This window comes from Trachurus japonicus, chromosome 7 (genome assembly GCF_045865225.1).
Source record: "Trachurus japonicus isolate A0001 chromosome 7, Traja_1.0".
Classification (NCBI taxonomy): domain Eukaryota; kingdom Metazoa; phylum Chordata; class Actinopteri; order Carangiformes; family Carangidae; genus Trachurus; species Trachurus japonicus.
In genome coordinates this window covers 33424764-33442823 of record NC_140913.1, presented here as the reverse complement: position 1 = coordinate 33442823, position 18060 = coordinate 33424764, and the positions used below count along the sequence as shown (strand labels likewise).

The 18060-nt window shown below is 42.6% G+C and overlaps 1 protein-coding gene across 1 annotated transcript in view; it reads right to left on the bottom strand.

Annotated features, from left to right (window-relative positions):
* The window catches only part of kcng1 (potassium voltage-gated channel, subfamily G, member 1), a 23752-nt gene extending 9390 nt beyond the window's left edge, over positions 1-14362 (bottom strand). The window contains exons 1-2 of the mRNA XM_085782946.1: positions 14284-14362; positions 3947-4398 (exon numbers count right to left, since the gene is read on the bottom strand). Coding sequence (XP_085639072.1) covers positions 3947-4344 — 398 coding nt within the window. The 5' untranslated portion in view covers positions 4345-4398; positions 14284-14362. The remainder of the gene's footprint in view (positions 1-3946; positions 4399-14283) is intronic.
* Positions 14363-18060: the final 3698 nt, after the last annotated feature.

Sequence of the window (18060 nt, the reverse complement as noted above, 5' to 3'; positions counted from 1 at the left end):
ATAATTACTACTGTAAGTGTAGTAGTACAGCGGTTAAGCCCTCAAATCTAGGGGAATTGTGCACTTTTTGAAAGAAACATGAAACTTCTACCATAGTTAGTTTATACCATGAGGTTTATTTTAAGATCGGGAGGGAAGTCAGATTTGACCTCTGAGGCCCGGGAGAGGTCAAATCCAAGATGGCCGCCAATAATATTCAAAAATGCCTATCGCTGGAACCAAACACAGTAGAAAAACACTTAAGGTGTCATTTCCCACTACCTTTTGGGTGCCCATTCTGTTGGTGATACCTTTGAGACCAATAGAATTCAAGAAAATGCATTTAGATCAATGTGGAGGTCAAATAATGCAGACATAGGGAGGTGAACGGTGCAAAAAGGTAGTTTATTTCCAAAATAATAGCCTAACAGTGATGATGATGTTAATAATGATGATAATAGTGCCAATAATAATAATCATTATCATAATAAGCTCTTTTTTTTAACTGATTTATTATTAACTCATTGGCTGCCAGCCATTTTCAGAGCAGAGAGCTGCATACTGCCAGCCATTTTAGGGCATTTTTTACAGATCTTTCAAGACCCACAGAATATTGTGTTCATGTAAACATGTAAACACCAAAACTACCAAGAGAAAGAATAGACTCTCTTCTTTCATTAGGAAAAAAAGTTTGTTTCTACCTTTTTCCATTCTTTAGTAAACGGCAGTAGAACATTGGCTGGTTTCGCCAAAAACACCTGTTTTTGACCAAAACACCTGTTTTTGACCAGAACACTGAGAAAACAAGCTTTTTGTGGAAAGAAACATGTCAAGCGGAACAGTGACTTTGAAGTTAATATACAACAGACATGTCTATAGACATCAATGGCAGCCAATGAGTTAAAGAGACACTGTCTCTCGGCTCTGTTCGTGGCACTAGTACACCACAGCCGCTTGTTACTCTCTCCCTGGCTCTCAGGCTCCGGTCCACTTGGTGCTCCTCCTCCTCTATCCTTGCCTGACTGAGGGCTGCCACCGTGCCCCTGGTCCACCGGTGAGGGATGAGGGGGACTGCCAACTGAGGGCCCACGCCCTCAGACCGACAAAAGCTTGGATCATGGGCTGACTTTCAAGAGATCGCAGCGAGGGAGCTGCTCTGCTACGTACAAAACCCTGACCCAGAATCAGGTCGTCTGCAAGTGATTTAGCACCAGGTTCTCAACAAACATGCAGTGCGAGATTGGAGAGGACCGGCGGACCACCATCCGGCCACGCGCCAACCCTGTCACCAACGGCTCTACTCGCTGTAATCAAAAGCCGGTTGTCAGGGGGTTTCGCTAGATAGTAGGTAGGGACAGTGGGAATCTCGTTCATCCATTCATGTGTGTCACTAATTAGATGACGAGGCATTTGGCTACTGGGTCATACGGTTTTCCGTGTTTACCTGCACGTCAGGCGCCATCATGAGTACTACGACATGATACAGCCCATACGGACTCATTTCTGCATCAGCAGCTGGTCCGCCACCTTCTATAATCATTACGAGCCCAAACTGCCCCCAGCTGACCGCCAGCCGGTGGGATGCAGCCAGGCGGGGTTCCCGTTATAGAGGGCCAGCCAGCGTCGTGTAGAGGTCCCCTCAGGGCACCAGCCACCCTTGCGGCCGTCCCTCATCCCTTTGAGGACCAGCTCGGCTCCTGGAGAGGGCTGTAGTCCTCAATCCTGGAACGGCCATACCTAAAACGTGACGTCAGCCGACTGCCTTCCACTGATTGGGCAGAGCGTTGTCACTGGAAGAGTCGTGAGCGCGATGTCCGACATGAGAATTCATCTGTACCGAGACCATTGTTATTCCTTCACCCGAGTTAAATGATGCTGTGTGGAAAACCACGCTGTGGTCCGTAATCGAGGAACAGACAAGTGAGTTTGGAGCTGACGAGAAGATCGAAAATAGAGAGAGAAACAGTGTGGCCTTGCGATCCCCCACCCCTGCTGAGGAGGAACTAGAGAACTCAGCTGTAATGGAAAAGCACCTTTACTGAGCCGTGCCGTGACTGTGTAGTGGAAAAGTGCCAATAGTTACTCCTGCCGTTTATCTGCACTTCATTAAATTTCTTCACTTTGACATTCAAAGTAGAGTTCTCAACGGGCCTGAAAATTACAACCCGACCTGACTCGGCCCGTGGGTTTTAAGCCCGGACCCGACAGAGCTCGATACACCAGCATTAGTTGTCTGGCCAAACCCAGCCCAGCCCAACAAAAAAAAAGAAAACTAAACTAAAAAAGTGGACATGCTTTCTTTGCAGCGAGAGCAGATGGTGACGCAGCAGCACCTTATCAGCGGGTGAAACTGATTCAATTTCGGCCACAAAAACATTGTGGTTTTTTGGAGATACACACAGCATCTCGTGCCAAACCAACCCAACCCATCGGCCTTACTCGGGTTTGGGTTGAAATTGAGAACTCTAATTCAGAGTACTGGGCGAAAGCACATTGTGTCAACTCCCCTCCATGGGCCTTCGCAATGCTTCCACGCAGCGTCAGACACCACCCCTCTCTCCGCGGAAAGAGGAGGGCGACAGTATTATTAAATTGCAGATTTGCACCTTTACATAAATGCATTTTCTTGAATGTGTTTTGGTCAAAAACAGGTGTTTTTGGCGAAACCAGCCAATGTTCTACTGCCGTTTACTAAAGAATGGAAAAAGGTAGAAACAAACTTTTTTTTCCTAATGAAAGAATAGAGTCTACTCTTACTCTTGGTAGTTTTGGTGTTTACATGTTTACATGAACACAATATTCTGTGGGTCTTGAAAGGGTCTGTAAAAAATGCTCTAAAACGGCTGGCAGTATGCAGCTCTCTGCTCTGAAAATGGCTGGCAGCCAATGAGTTAATAATAAATCAGTAAAAAAAAAAGAACTTATTATGATAATGATTATTATTATTGGCACTATTATCATCATTATTAACATCATCATCACTGTTAGGCTATTATTTTGGAAATAAACTACCTTTTTGCACTGTTCACCTCCCTATGTCTGCATAATTTGACCTACACATTGATCTAAATGCATTTTTTTGAATTCTATTGGTCTCAAAGGTATCACCAACAGAATGGGCACCCAAAAATTAGTGGGAAATGACACCTTAAGTGTTTTTCTACTGTGTTTGGTTCCAGCGATAGGCATTTTTGAATATTATTGGCGGCCATCTTGGATTTGACCTCTCCCGGGCCTCAGAGGTCAAATCTGACTTCCCTCCCGATCTTAAAATAAACCTCATGGCATAAACTAACTATGGTAGAAGTTTCATGTTTCTTTCAAAAAGTGCACAATTTTCATGCTTAGCCGCTGTACTATAGGTCTATTTCAGTGCTCAAATGTAGACTTAAACATTTTCTACTAAGTGAATGTGTATGTTAATATTGGAGTGATTTGAGTTGTCTCGTTAATTAATATTATTGTTAGCATTGTGATTTTTTAGTATATTATTTTTAAGATGAGTAGTGTTTCTACTCTCACTGTCTAGTATGTATGCATGTGTGTGTCTGTGTACAGTATGTACATGGGTATACATATTGTTTGTTTGTTTTGGTAATTGTTTTTTTTTTTTTCTTGAGCTGAGGCCTTGTATAGGCCCTTTGGGTCTCTTGTCTCAGCTTGCAACTATTTTTTTTATGTTTTATTTTATTTTGTCAATGTATTTTAATGTGACATTGACAAACTCCATACACATGACTGGCAAAAGTGACGTCATTTGTCCTAGGAAGAACGTAGTTGCGGATATCTGAAATGTTCTTTTTGACTAGAGGCAAAACTGAATTAGGCCTACAGATATCTTGAATAAAAAATCCAACTATTCAAAATGTAGTTACGACCAGTCAGAAAGACGTTGTTGATATCTACAATGTTCATTCCGGATAGTCAAACTTAGCTCTTAAATGTTAAATCCGCTTGCCATACATACCTGAAGGCGCAGGGGCTGCGGTCGAAGAAGAACTCGTTGTGCGTGACGTCATAGTCGTCGCAGATCCCCATGATCTCGTCGAAGCTGCTGCAGAGGTGCAGCTGGCCCAGTCGGGACAGCGGGAAGTCCTCCAGCGTGGTCCAAGGCAGCTGGTAGCGCAGGCCGCCCACATTGATGATGGCGTGCAGTTTACGGGCGCTGGAGAGCGAGGACGAGGAGTTGTCGTTGTCGTGGTGGTGGACGGTGGTGTTGAGTTCAGGAGCACGCTGCGCCCGCTTGTAGAAAGCCCCCTTCCGAGCCTCCTCCTCGTGAATGGGAGGCGCGTTGAGGGAGGTGTCGGACGCACAGCTCAGGGCGCTGTAGTCGTAGTCGGAGCCATCGCCCGCCAGCAGGGTCATCTTTACTGGTCCGCTCACATTCCTGTGCTCCGTCTGGCACCGGCTCTCTGTCGCCTTCAGAGGAGAAAACACAGAAACAACATCAAGTCTTAGGCCCCGTCCCAATACCTCCCCTAACCCTAAATATTTGCTCTAACCCTGTATTTTGTGCGTTCTTGTGTAGGGGTAGGGTGTCCCATTACTGTATAGGGAGCAAGGGGAAGTGCAATTTTGCCCTTATCAACCCTCAAAATGTAGTGAGGTCCGATGCGGGCTTAAAACGAAGTGAAAGATGAAATTACCCATGATGGCTATATATCTCATGTTCTTCTCGCCCGATCACGGTGTCTAGAAAGCATCAGATAACGGCGGTAGCTAAGCTAACAGCAGCAGCTAAGCTAACAGCAGTAGCTATACTAATGGCAGTAGCTAAGCTAACATCAGGATGTCAACTATTAAAACCCTCCCGTTGTCGGACACGACATGAAACTATTCATTTAGCTCAATCATGTTATAACCAAGATATCCGCCAGAAATTTTTTTTTTTCATGGACCGTTTATTGAGTCACTGAGTTATTAAAGTTAAACATCTAACTGTTAGCCCGGCTAATCTACGATAACCATGACTAATTACAGAAATTGTTTAGACGGAGATAAACAAACACAGCCAACGCAGAATAGTAGCATGCTCCACCGGTAGAATTGTCGACATATGTTTGCACGTTCGCTACGTTCACTACGCTAATTTGCACATAGTGGTGCTGTCCCATTTCCATAGGGAAATATTTTCAGCCACTTCCCTCAACAAGGGGAATTTACGGTTGAGGGCACTCCAAACCAAGTGGAAGTTTTAAGGGCGGGGATGGGACAGGGCATTATTGTGATGCCATATTTTCCAATGTTTACTGATTCATTAACAATGACACTGCTGACACTGAAAGCACATAGAGCAGTTATTCCACAATGCAGCCTTATTATGCAATGCAGCAGGAGGCACTTATACATTATTTGCATTTTAATTCAAATGGCCTTGTGTCATTATGAAAAAGCCGAGTCCGATGTAAACAACCCACCCACTGAAGAAATGTAATGAAAGCATGAAAATAGCAGCATAAACACACAGTCTCATGTTGTTGTTGTTTTAACAGTGATGGGAAAACTCACAGTAATAATTTGCTAACATTTAAAATGTCACAGTGACTCATAATGTCTGAGGTATATTGTGAAAGATTGATGGTTTGGTCCAAAGCAGTTATCAGCTCTCAGTGATCTCTGGTCGTCTGGCTCTACATGACTGACACATTGAAGATGGGTTGAGAATTTGTTTGTCAGTCGACTCCAAAATGTTCCGTAACAGATCAAGATCTTGTTGTGTTTGGTTTAAGCTGCATGGAAATCAACATTTAAAGCTTGTTTGTGTTCAACAGAAATGTAACATGACATGGAGACAAAGACAAATCTTCATTTATTTCCTATTGCATCGCAAAGATTTTCTTTTAATCATATACTGTATCTGTAGTGGGAACTTTTATCCTATTGAATTATCTTACAAAGAGCCAAACAAAATTATATAACATACAAAATCATGATCTTTTTTATTTTTTAATTTTTTAATCTAACTTGAGTTGTTTTGAAATAAAACATCAGTTTGACCTTTGACCTTTTCTCCTTTCTTGCATAGCTGAGCCACTGGTTGAATTAAAGCATGGCCATTAATGGGAAATTAGCAGGTTTTGGTGTCCATTGCTCAGCATTACCTTGCTCTTTAGCTTAGCTTGTCCACTTGTTAACTAACCAGTAAATTAATCAAAGGTGCATTAATTTACATTGGAAGTTGGAACTTGGAAGGATGTCACCTCCATGTTGAGTGTCGGGGGAAAAATAGACGATTGATAGCACGAAACAAGCTAGAAAAAGTGATTAGCTGGTTATAGCGATGACGCCCACGGCAACCCTGAAAAACTCACTCGCTCTGTCTCTGTCTTGACGACATTTTGTGGCCGTGTCCCACCCCTCAACACTTCTTATTGGTTGAAAATTACACCCTGCTTCCTGTTGACAAGATAGTTAGCAGAGAGAGGAGAATGTAAGAGAATTGCATTGAAATAAAATAAAATAAAAAATACTCCAAGATGTCAAAACAGCAACCAGGAAATGTCAGGAATCTAAGAATACCCCCAGAAGTTTGTTTACGTCCCTCGATAATTTGATTGGTTTGGATTATACTCGCAATAAAATCAGGACACTTTTCGCGCAAGATTTCGTCGCCGTTCGCTCGCTCACTGTAGCCTATGTCAGGATGCGGTGTAGCCTAATAGTTGTGTTCTAATTCAGCGGAAGCATCCTACGTCACAGCGTCATGACAACAAGGCCTGTCCCAATTAGAAGGCTCCTCCAAACGCGACCGACAAATCCGGCAAAGAGGACGCACCATACCTATCCTCCCATATCCCAAGATTCTTTGTGCGCCATTAATTATTAGCCACTTAGCATGCTAGCCATCAAATGTTGAGGCGGCTTTGTGCTGTAGCCATGGTAACCCTGCTTACCGTGCGGCTTGGAGGCGTGGTTGCCCGCTAAGCAGGCTTGCCATTTTCACCAAGGGGGCAGTAGTCGGTCTGAGAAGTGAAGTCACTTCCGCGTTCAAAAAACTGCAATCCCCTCGGATTCCTCTGGGGGCTGGTGTCAGAAAGCAGCATTCTCCATAGACCCCCATGTTAAAATCACCGACTTTACATCCTCAATAAACATAAAAGCCTGGTGTCAGCACGTTTTTTGGTCTCAATCGATAGTTTCTACCCCCGCACACACTCTGAGGGGGGTGATTTTTTTTTTAACTCTACCGTTTTACTGTTATTAGGTTAAAATTCTGGCCAATTAGGGCGCGGAAACGTTGAGTGACAGGTCTGAGCAGCTCCGTGGACAGCTGCTTCAAGGCCAGTGGGCGGGTTCTCGGCCGGTAAATCCAACATGGCGCTGTTCAGGCCGCCATGTTGGAGTCACAAAAACGACTCCCCAAAACCAATGGGTGACGTCACGGACGCTACGTCCATTCTTTTTACAGTCTATGATTTTCACATGTTTAACGTTAGGAAGTTGATTACGTTCAGACACAATCAGGAAATGCTCCACAGGTGAGACCGCCCCATTTACCAACGGTTGACGTGGTCGTCGTCGTCGGTGCCTCCCAAGGCTGCAGCTGCTGAATTGGGACACAGCTGATGTTTTTGGCTAGCTTAGGACAGTGCTAAGCTAAGCTAACCAACAAACAGTCAGTGCACACAGACACAGACACAGAGCTGTATTGATCTTGATCTGTCATGTCGTTCATGTCAGGAAAGCCCAAGACACTTTTTAACCTTTCAAGACTGAACCTTTTGCTCTTGACAAAGCTCCAAGACGAAGCCCAGAGAAAACGCTGCCAAGTGTAAACAACAAGGTCGTAAATATTTTAAAATTCTGTGTCAAAACCAAAGAGAGAGTTATTCTGCGATAGAAAACACGCTTCTTGTGTCAGAGAGAGCAGCAGATCAGTAGCCTATTATCTGTCCAACAGATCCCATGAGAGAAAATTAAATTAAGCTTTTTTCCACACAAACACACACACACACACACACACAATGCAAAGCAAAAACAGCGCTGTCTGTGTCGTTATCTTAGCAGAATGAATATGTCATTTCTGCATCATTACACACGGTGACTGATCTAAACACACTGGGCATTAAAGGGATAACAGTTTCACTCCCCACAGTGTGCATGAACATCTGTTATCCACTGCAACCGGGGAATTATAAACAATGGCCTGATGTTTGACTGGCTGCTGTTAGGTAATTCACTGATGTAACTGTTTTGTGCTAAATTTAAACACAAGAAATAAATGTTTCATTGTGATCCAGTAAGAAAATAGGAATATCAATAAATACGAATGTAAAAAAAAAAAAAAAGTTTACCGTCTGTAGCTACGTCACGTGCACTGAGGATCTCTCTCTCTCTCGTGGCCTGTGTCCAAACTAATTTAATCAATTACAGTAATTTAGGGGGCGGCAGGTTGGGAAGTCAGGCATTAAAATGTCAGTGCCTGGATTCGCCGTACACCGCCAATTCTGGGGAGGAAGGAGGCCCGCGGTTGGTTTCTAAAACGGGGATGTGAATGTGTCACTGGATGGTTATTAGGCACCTGCACTGTCAGCCTGTGTGAGCTGCTGATTACAGTCAGCACCATCCAACACCCATGAAATTAGAGCAAACCCACCCTGAGCTCCATGCACTCTCCTCCACACGGCGTTGTTGCACGGTCGCATTAACCTCCACTCCACTTCCTGATGGCGTTATTAGACACTTGACGTATGGAATGGAGCGCACTGCAAAAACTCAAAATCCTACCAAGAATATTTGTCTTATTTCTAGTCAAAATGTCATTTCTAGTCAAAACAAATCTCATTATATGAATGAATGAATTTTTTCATTTTCGTGTCATGCCACCACTGTGGCCCATCCCATTTGAGATTACAAGACACAATAACAAATACAAAAAAAGAAGACTCAGTCCTTCCTGTTGGTGTTACCTGCCACACAGGTGTGACATAAATAAACAATTTAAGATTACTTTAATTAGGCTACTCATCTGTATATTGATCTTCGTCTCATTGCCCAAGCCTTTTCAAGAAGTAAAGAAAATGCAAAAATATTCAAATGAAAAAGATGTTTTAGCTTCTCAGCATCGTCTAACCACACAAATTCGTTATTTGGATCTACTTTACTAAACAATTTTTTGTCTTATAGAGTCATAAAAAGGACAGTAGAGCACAAAATGAATTTCATTCTCCACCTCTTGAATGTCACATAAATTACAAATTCTATCGTCTTCTGCTGTGCCAACATATCTGCCTGTCTCAATATGAAGACCAAGTATACCAGCTCGCAATTGAGCACACAGGGATCTTTTCTTCATTATACTTAAAGGGATAGTATCTTTTTTTTTTTTAAATGATACTATCCCTTTAAAATCAGACTCATCACATTAAAAAGTAGCTTGTTTTTAGACACTTTTTTTTTTACTTCTTTCAAGCATATTTTCACTTGAAATAAGTAGAAAATTTTGATAGTGGAGCAAGTTTTTCTTTTTTATTACAGATTTTTCTACTTATTTCAAGTGAAAATTTGTTTGAAACAAGTGAAAATTATCTGAAAACAAGTTAATTTTTACGTGATGAGTCTTATTTTAAGTGGAAAGAGATTAGTTTTGACTAGAAATGAGACATTTTGACAAGAAATAAGACAAATATTATTGGAAAGATTTTGAGTTTTTGCAGTGCGGCCTTGGACATGATGGAAAAAAAACGGGTAAAGGTAACAAGGTTTCTGGTCTTAGTCCAAACATTGTCTGTCAACTCAAAAACACAAAGGACAAAAACCCAGTCGGTGGTTGAATTCCTCCTCCTTTGTATGCATCCGTACATTCTCACATTCTGGCTCTCCCATGCGGCGGAGGTTATCGATACGCCTACAATGCATCGCCACAGTGTGGATGTGCACAGGCCTACACCACTCTCCTACTAGATTAAATCACACTTAACCCCCTGGAGGCAGTTTGATTTCTCACTTTGCCTTTTTCCACCGTCACTGGAGTGATTTTTCTTTTTTTTTCTTTTTTTTTTTTTATAACTCTTGTTTTTGTTTATTTTATTTTTTCCATGCATCTCTCTCTGTGTTCTCTGCTCTGTGTAGTGCCTCACATGCCTCCTCTGGGGAAGACGGACTCTATCTGGGAAGAAGAAGAGGAAGAGATGAAACGCTGTTCTCCTCTCCCCACCAGATCGGCTGAGGTCTGGCCTCGCTCCGTGCCAGCGCTATCACAGCTCAGCCACAGGGCATGTTCTCCAGATTGCCTGATGAGTCACTGGGTTGTGTGTGAGCCTCTGTTGCTTGACTGCATTGTGCATGCATTCCCCACTGTGCCCTCTTCAAGAGTCTATGGAGAGGCCTCAATACCAGCAGTAGGCTATTGATGGAGATGGGTTTTAATGAGCAGAATAACGATAATGATTGCAGAAGAGCTATTTATTTATTTCTGAGAGGTCGGAGCTCGTTCAGAAGCTGAGAAATCACCCAGATGTCACGATTGTGTCTATTTATTTATTTCAGTTTATATCAAGTCTGCGGAGAAATATGTGCAACATTTCTGACCCGTATGAGCAACAGTGTTTGGTGTAAACCTGCTGTTTAAAAATGTGTAGTGACATATTACAAAGACACACAAGCTGGTTTATCAATGACGACTATTTTTAGCAGAAGACTTGGGACAGATTTGTTTCCAATCTGTCACTGAATCACTTGGAATTCAAACACAAACACATGGCGACGTGCTGAACGGTCACTATTCAAGAAGATGAAGATCTGAACCTCCGACTCTCAGAACATCGGGTGGCAGTCTTGTTTTCTTGCACGTATCCTGACTATATTTATTCCCATGCTGTCGTACGTAACGATAATGTATCTTGATGGAATTAAATAATGCTCTTGATGAAGAAGTTTCTCCGCCATCATCTTGTCTCTCTCTCGTCGTCTCTCAATCTTAATGACCAGTCAGACCACATGATGTCCCTTTTGTTCTCTCCAACAACCATCTCTCTTCCTATTCCCTTAACAGCTCGCTGTTCTCTAATGGACTGTAAGAGCCCGGTGTTTCCAGAAATGGACTCGAAACCACAAAGAGCTGCCAAGACTCTCTCTCTCTCTCTCTGAAATCTGGTTAAATGCTGAAAACAGTCGGCCATGCCAGGGGCGGTTCTCCCCCAGAAGACCTTTCCTTACAGTAATTCCAGCAGGAATAGTTGTAAACAAAGATGTTTCTTATTTGTTGCGAGTGGGCGGTATTAATGCAAACAGAAAAACCCTGCAGAAGCTGCACCTCCAGGGCAATAACTGTCTCCCTCAGACTCTTGTCTGTGGTCCACCACCACCACAACGTGCAGCAGAGAAGTATTCTGTGGAATAATGTAATACGCCTCTGTAATGATGAGCTATATGTTTGCATTAATGGCTGTTTGGTTTTTGTTCTGTTAACCAGTCGATACCGGCTTAAATACAAACCTCACATGCATTAAAACATGTAGCAGAGATAATGCATCTTTCTAACAGTTTTCTTTAGTAAAGCTCCATACAGTATAAAGGTAGATGTTTGCGTTAAAGCTCCATACGGTATAAAGGTAGATGTTTGTGTTAAAGCTCCATACAGTATAAAGGTAGATGTCCATGTGTAGTGTGATTATAAAGCAGCTCTAGGTTCTATATTAATACTGTGAAAGTATCAAAGCCTCAGTCCACAAAGAAATGCACACAGCCTGTATTCAGAAACTGAGCCTTAAAACCAGCCGTCAGGACTTCCTGTCACTTTGTGATGTCACAACAAAGCCCCGCCCACCACTTGGACCCACCATCCAACAACACTTTGCAGTATTTGGTTTACCTGAAATCTGCTTGGAAATAAAAAATACATTTAAAATAAGATTGGACAGATTTTCATGATTATTGCAGTGAAAAGAATTCACAATATTTATGGAAAATCTAACTTTGTTCATTGTGTATTTTTTCCTCTTCTTTGGCAAATGGATTAGATTTAAATGCGTCTGGAGGTGGAAAGACTCTTTATCTGTAACTGTGCAAAAATAGCAGTTACATGATATTATCACAGGTGTATTTTTAATATGAGAACAGTTGGTTATCAGCAGCCACTGCAACAGTTCACGCTTCACAGTCAGATTTGAAATGCTAAAAAGGCTATAACCTTTTCAAATGCCATTTACTGTAAGTTTTTTTTCCCCCCATGTCTCCCTTTGAGTAAAATGTCGCCCTAACAAAGTGCATCACACCTCTGTCATTTTCCGTCTTCAGTTTACTTCCCACTTGTCCCCTTCTCTGTCTGTCTGTCTGTCCGTCCATCCGTCCTTCCTCTTAAACCACTCTATCCCCCCAGACGCCGCCTGAGCCGTCCCAACAAATCCCCACATTTCCGCATCGCCGCTCCTCATCATTCCTCAGCACCGAGCCGCAGAAAACTGTGTGACGTCTGTCTGCATTGTATTTACTGAACCCACAATGCATTTCACCATCTCACCGTGACCTCAACTTTACACCTGTACAAACACACTCACCGTTTAACTACAGGCTCTTGTTATTTTTTCTCTGTCCGTTCATTTTCGTATGTATTATTCTTGCATGAGTGGATGATTGCACACTCTCACCGTCTACGAGTGAGTGCTTTACTAACTGGGTTATATAAAGATTGCATATCATTAAATTCTCTGCTTTGCTTTGTTATTCTTCCCTGGTCTTTTCCTGCAGAGCTTCTTCCACCTGACAGCTGATAAAAGTGTAGCTGCAGGTGGACACGACCTCGTCCTGTAGCGGTGAAGACCCAACCGACTGTCAGAGCAGCTCTGGTGCCAGTGTGATAAGGTGACAGTCAGAAAGTACTCGAAGAAGCACTGACCGATCAAAGATTATAGGAGATGGGGTGAAAAAAAAAGAAAAATACAGCCTTCCTCTTTTAACACTCTATAACACTGCGAGTGTAAAAAGTGCTGCAGCTGATGAGATGGAATAAATGGAGCAGACAAACAGCCACAGAGGGCTTCCTTCCTTTTCCTTTTTGTCAAGGTTGATGGATGTGAAGAGAAGCTGTATGAAGAAGATACATGGCCCTGATGGTCGGTACGCACTTAAAGGGATAGTTCAATATTTTGGCAAATTGGCCCATTGCCATAATCGCTATAGTCATAGCAGTAGGTTCGTTACCTTTAATTGTCAGTGCAAGCTATTTTTAGAACGGCGGTACAGAGTCTGCTTGCTGAAAAACTGTCCCTGAACGCAAAGCGCATCAGTGGTTTTGCATGAATTTCCCTCTAAAACAACTCTGTCTGGTAACGTTGTGTTATTATCTCATAGCGTGGTGAATGTGCAGGTCACAACTTGTCCACGACAGCGTTTTTGAGTTGTTGGATTGTGTATTTGATGAGTTTGATGAGGGAAACCAAGAAATCCCATGAGCCTCCGTAGCGTAGCTCTGAGCAGCTCACGGCTCCGCTCCGCCGTTCTAAAAACAGCTTGCACCGACAATTAAAGGTAACGAACCTACTGCTGTGACTATAGCGAATATGGCAATGGGCCAATTTGCCAAAATGTTGAACTATCCCTTTAAAACGTCTGGTGCTGAGTGCAGAAAATAACAGCTTCCCTGTCACAGAACATACTGTAAGAGGCCACGGTGCAAGTGACACGGGAGGGGAATGTGGTGTCATCTTACTTTCTTTTCTTTCTTTTTTTTTAAAATTAGATTTTGAATCGCAGACGCTTCTGCAAATATGTATAAGCACACTGTATAAGTACTGTGTATTTATCATATCCCCATGCCTATGGAGCCAGAGAGAAACTACCTCTCTGAGTCTCCAGCCCTGAACCTTGTCTCTGATGAGATATCAGTAAATGTTGACAGATCATAACACAGCGTAATGTAGCTGCAGCCTTGTTACCATGGTGTACAAGCTGTGTATCCAGTATGCAAATCACTGGCATCTGTTAAAGACATATTGTAAATGGGTTTAATAACATAAAAAAAAAATGCAAAAAAGAAAGAAAAACAATATATATATAATAAAATAATGGTCACTTCTAATGAAAGTCCGATATTTGATCATGTTTAAAGTTTAAGATGATGTCATTCTGCATACTTGCACAGACAGATGTGTAATAACATGATCAAACAAAGCTACTGCATGGTGTCAAATCAGCTGCAGAGTCAGTTCCTACAGATCCATGTGACAACTCTCAAAGTGTGACTTACAACTAATAAAGTGTGTGTGTGTGTGTGTGTGTCTCACTGAGCCACACACACACCCCAAGTTTGAATGCGTGAATATTGTACAACAACAAGAAGAAAAAGAAGAGGAAGAAGATACTCACTGCTCCGCCTGCTTCACCTCCCTGGCAGCTGTTGTTAGTTTGCTGAAGGCGCCGAGGAAAACGCACATGAAGGAAAAAAGAAAAATAAAGAAAAAGGCTCCGGCTGCTGCTGCTTTGGTTTAACTCTGCTCCATCTGTGCTCAGACACAGACACACGGCTGGTGGAGTACGAGGAGGTTATTTGATGATCATGAGCAACAGGCTGCCTCCCCTCCTCCCCTCCTCTCTCTCCTCCTTACTCCCCCCCCACCTCCTCCCTCTTTCTTTTTTCCTCCAGCACTGACATCAGAAGTGGGATGTGCCATTAAAACCAAGCGCTTTTCAGCTTTTCCATGGCAACCGCTGTGTAGAGAGCCGTGCTTCCCTTCCTGCTTTTAAATGGGAATAATCTTTTGATTGTAGAGCTCCCACCCTCCCCTACCCCCCTCCCCTCCTCCTCCCCCTCCCCCCTTTCCAAAATAGGTTTATATTTGTCCGGCAGTGGGGAGGGATGGATGGATGGATGGAGAGATGGAGGAGGAGGAGGAGGGCCGCTGTAGGCTGCATGGCTCAGACTCACCAGGGTGTCCAATTTTAGACAAGTGGTTGCAAATGCTAACATGAGGTATGATGATGATGATGATGATGATGATGAGGAGGAGGAAGGCTTGGCTCATACACAGGATGTTTATCAGCACCAGAACAAACGCTATGAGTTCCTTCACTGCAAATATCACTACAATATCTTACCAAGAATATTTGTCTTATTTCTAGTCAAAATGTCATTTCTAATCAAAACAAATCTCATACTTAGAATAATACTCGTCATCACATTTAAAAAGCAGCTTGTTTTCAGACAGTTTTTACTTCTTTCAAGCAGATTTTCACTTGAATTAAGTAGAAAAATCTGATAGTGGAGCAAGTTTTTCTTTCTTATTACAAGCACAAAAACCCTGCTTTCACTGGCAGATTTTTCTACTTATTTCAAGTGAAAATCTGTTTGAAACAAGTGAAAATGATCTAAAAACAAGTTAATTTTTAGGTGATGAGTCTTATTTTAAGTGGAAAGAGATTAGTTTTGACTAGAAATGAGACATTTTGACAAGAAATAAGACACATATTCTTGGACAGATTTTGAGTTTTTGCAGTGTTATACTTTTAATCATGGTTTGTTGTTCCCATCTGCCCCTGAGGTGAGGTCTTGTCTTTAGATTAGATTAGATTAGATTATATAATCTGCCTCGGCACCGCAGGGACGTGGAGAAGAGGAAGTGACTGAGCAATGAGACAAAAAACACAACAATATAATGTGGATGAGTAACAAAAATACAGTATGTGTGTTTCAGTTTCACCTCCTGCCGGTGTTCAGTGTTGATCGATACTGTTGTTGAAGTGAATAGAAACTACGGAGGTTAAACACGCATGAGAAGTGTATGCTATTCTTTTCAAATGTGCATCATTTGTTGGGTCCAATTTTCTCCCGCAGTCGACTGTTGTATCATTTTATGGCTGTGGACTTAGTGTGTGTGTGTTCAGAAAGAGATAGAGAGAGGAGGAAAAGTAAAACATACGAATCCTGAGAGCAGAGCTGCTCTCCACAGTTGGGTGACTAATGGCAACAGAAGATAATGATACCGAATGATATACAACTATCTAAATCAACATAATAAAACCCCGCATGCTCCGGGGGGGCGGCTGAATTCTAAAACTCTGTCTGACAGATGTGAGCTATGGTCTTTGTCAAGTCAAACAAAGTTAAAGTTGTTGTTATCGTCTGCACGCACTGTTGCATCCTCCGCACGTCGTCGTTGTTTTGACTGAGCTGAAGCAGCAGCACAAGAGACAAGACCAAACCAGACAGAACCGTGTGATTTATGGTCGTCCAAGAAGAGCTGAAGCGACGCCAGCTGGACCCGGCTGCAGATACTTCACAAGACGCTTCGCTCCTCATCCAGGAGGCGTCTTCTTCGGCGGATAAATGCTCATGTCAGCATGAACACAGGTCCCACAATGCTGATTTAAAGTGGAGTGTTAATGAATCATCTCAGTTCAGTTCAGTCCACAGCCTGATCCTCCCCCTGGCTTCAATGATGATGTTCATAACAGACAAAAAACCAGCCACTCTCTTTATAGAGATTCATGAGAACCAAAGATCTCTGTTGGTGGTAAATGACTTAAACAAATCTAAAAGAGATGATCTGTTCAAAAAAAATGTTAACAAACCTCTTGGGAACCAAAATTAACGATTAATAACCGTCACCCTCTCTGATCCTGCTGCTCCTCTTCAGTCCTAAATTGTCCTTAGGTCATCTTCAGAGTCAGCAGGATCCACCCTCTGGGGACCACGATGAATAATCGTAGTTGAGATATTCTTCTTCAGTCTGGCCCAACCCAAACACATACTGACTGTGCTCACTTTGTAAATGTTATTGTGCGCTCTCTATGGCGTTTTTTAAAAATGTTTTTATGTGTGTTTTTGTATGTGGTCGATGGGTCTGGCCAAGCCAAATTTACCCCCAGGGGGACAATAAAGTATCATCTATCTATCTATCTATCTATCTATCTATCTATCTATCTATCTATCTATCTATCTATCTATCTATCTATCTATCTATCTATCTATCTACTCCGCCCCCTTTAGGAGACCAGCAGACCATGACTCCACCCCCTTTAGGAGACCAGCAGACCATGACTCCGCCCCTTTTAGGCAAGGCAAGGCATCTTTATTTATATAGCGCATTTCATACCAAGGCAACTCAATGTGCTTTACATAAAGACAAAACTTTTTATTTTATAAGGAACAGCACAGAGACAAACAGACCGTGACTCCGCCCCCTTTAGGAGACCAGCAGACCATGACTCCGCCCCCTTTAGGAGACCACCAGACCGTGACTCCGCCCCCTTTAGGAGACAAGCAGACCATGACTCCGCCCCCTTTAGGAGACCAGCAGCAGCAGCAGGTCTTGAGTCTATTGAGTGAACGTGAGCTCAGATTATGGTCGATTCTTTCGCTCCACATAGTCACTGAAGTAAATATTGGACTCATTTTTCACAAGCCACATCTCTTCTGAACATTTTGAAATGAAAATGGACAAATCAGGAAAAAATGAACTTTGTTCCAGACCTGTCTCTGTCTCAACAACACACTCCCGCCAGATTTGGCACAAATCTTAGTAATGTCAACAAACTCATTTTTGTAGTGCTAAATATGATCGTTAGTATATCATAAGAAAATACAAATAGCTCACTTTCCTCTACAGACAACTTTTATAAATCCACACACACCTTCACAACAGGAGGTGACCAGGCCCACTTGGGAGACAGGAAGTATAGTTGTACCATTTCATATCATTGGTGCAGCTTGTGATGAGCCATCTTGAGTAGTAGAGGATCTTTGCTTTCACTTTGCAGCCTGAGAACTGTGCAGTTTTACATTAATATTATGTAAAGACGACCGGTTGTTGCTCATGACTAAATCTTAATATGCAAATTCTGACTTGACTTGAGTGGGCCAGTTAATGTGAGCTTCGGTCAGGCTCCACTGCACCAACAATATGGCTCTGAATAGATGCAAAAATCTCTCCGGTAGCAAATCCACCGTCGTTAATCATAACTATTCACCACATGACAGTCGGATTGGATCAGATCAGGTGCAACAGAAAAACACAGAAAAACCACAAACCGGTCGTAAGCAGCAGCTGTGAAGGTAGCGACAGGTGTTCAACTGCTGATTGTTGATGCTAATTTTTGATAGTTTAACCTTTTTCAGTTCAGAGGACTGATTCACATTGAACCCTT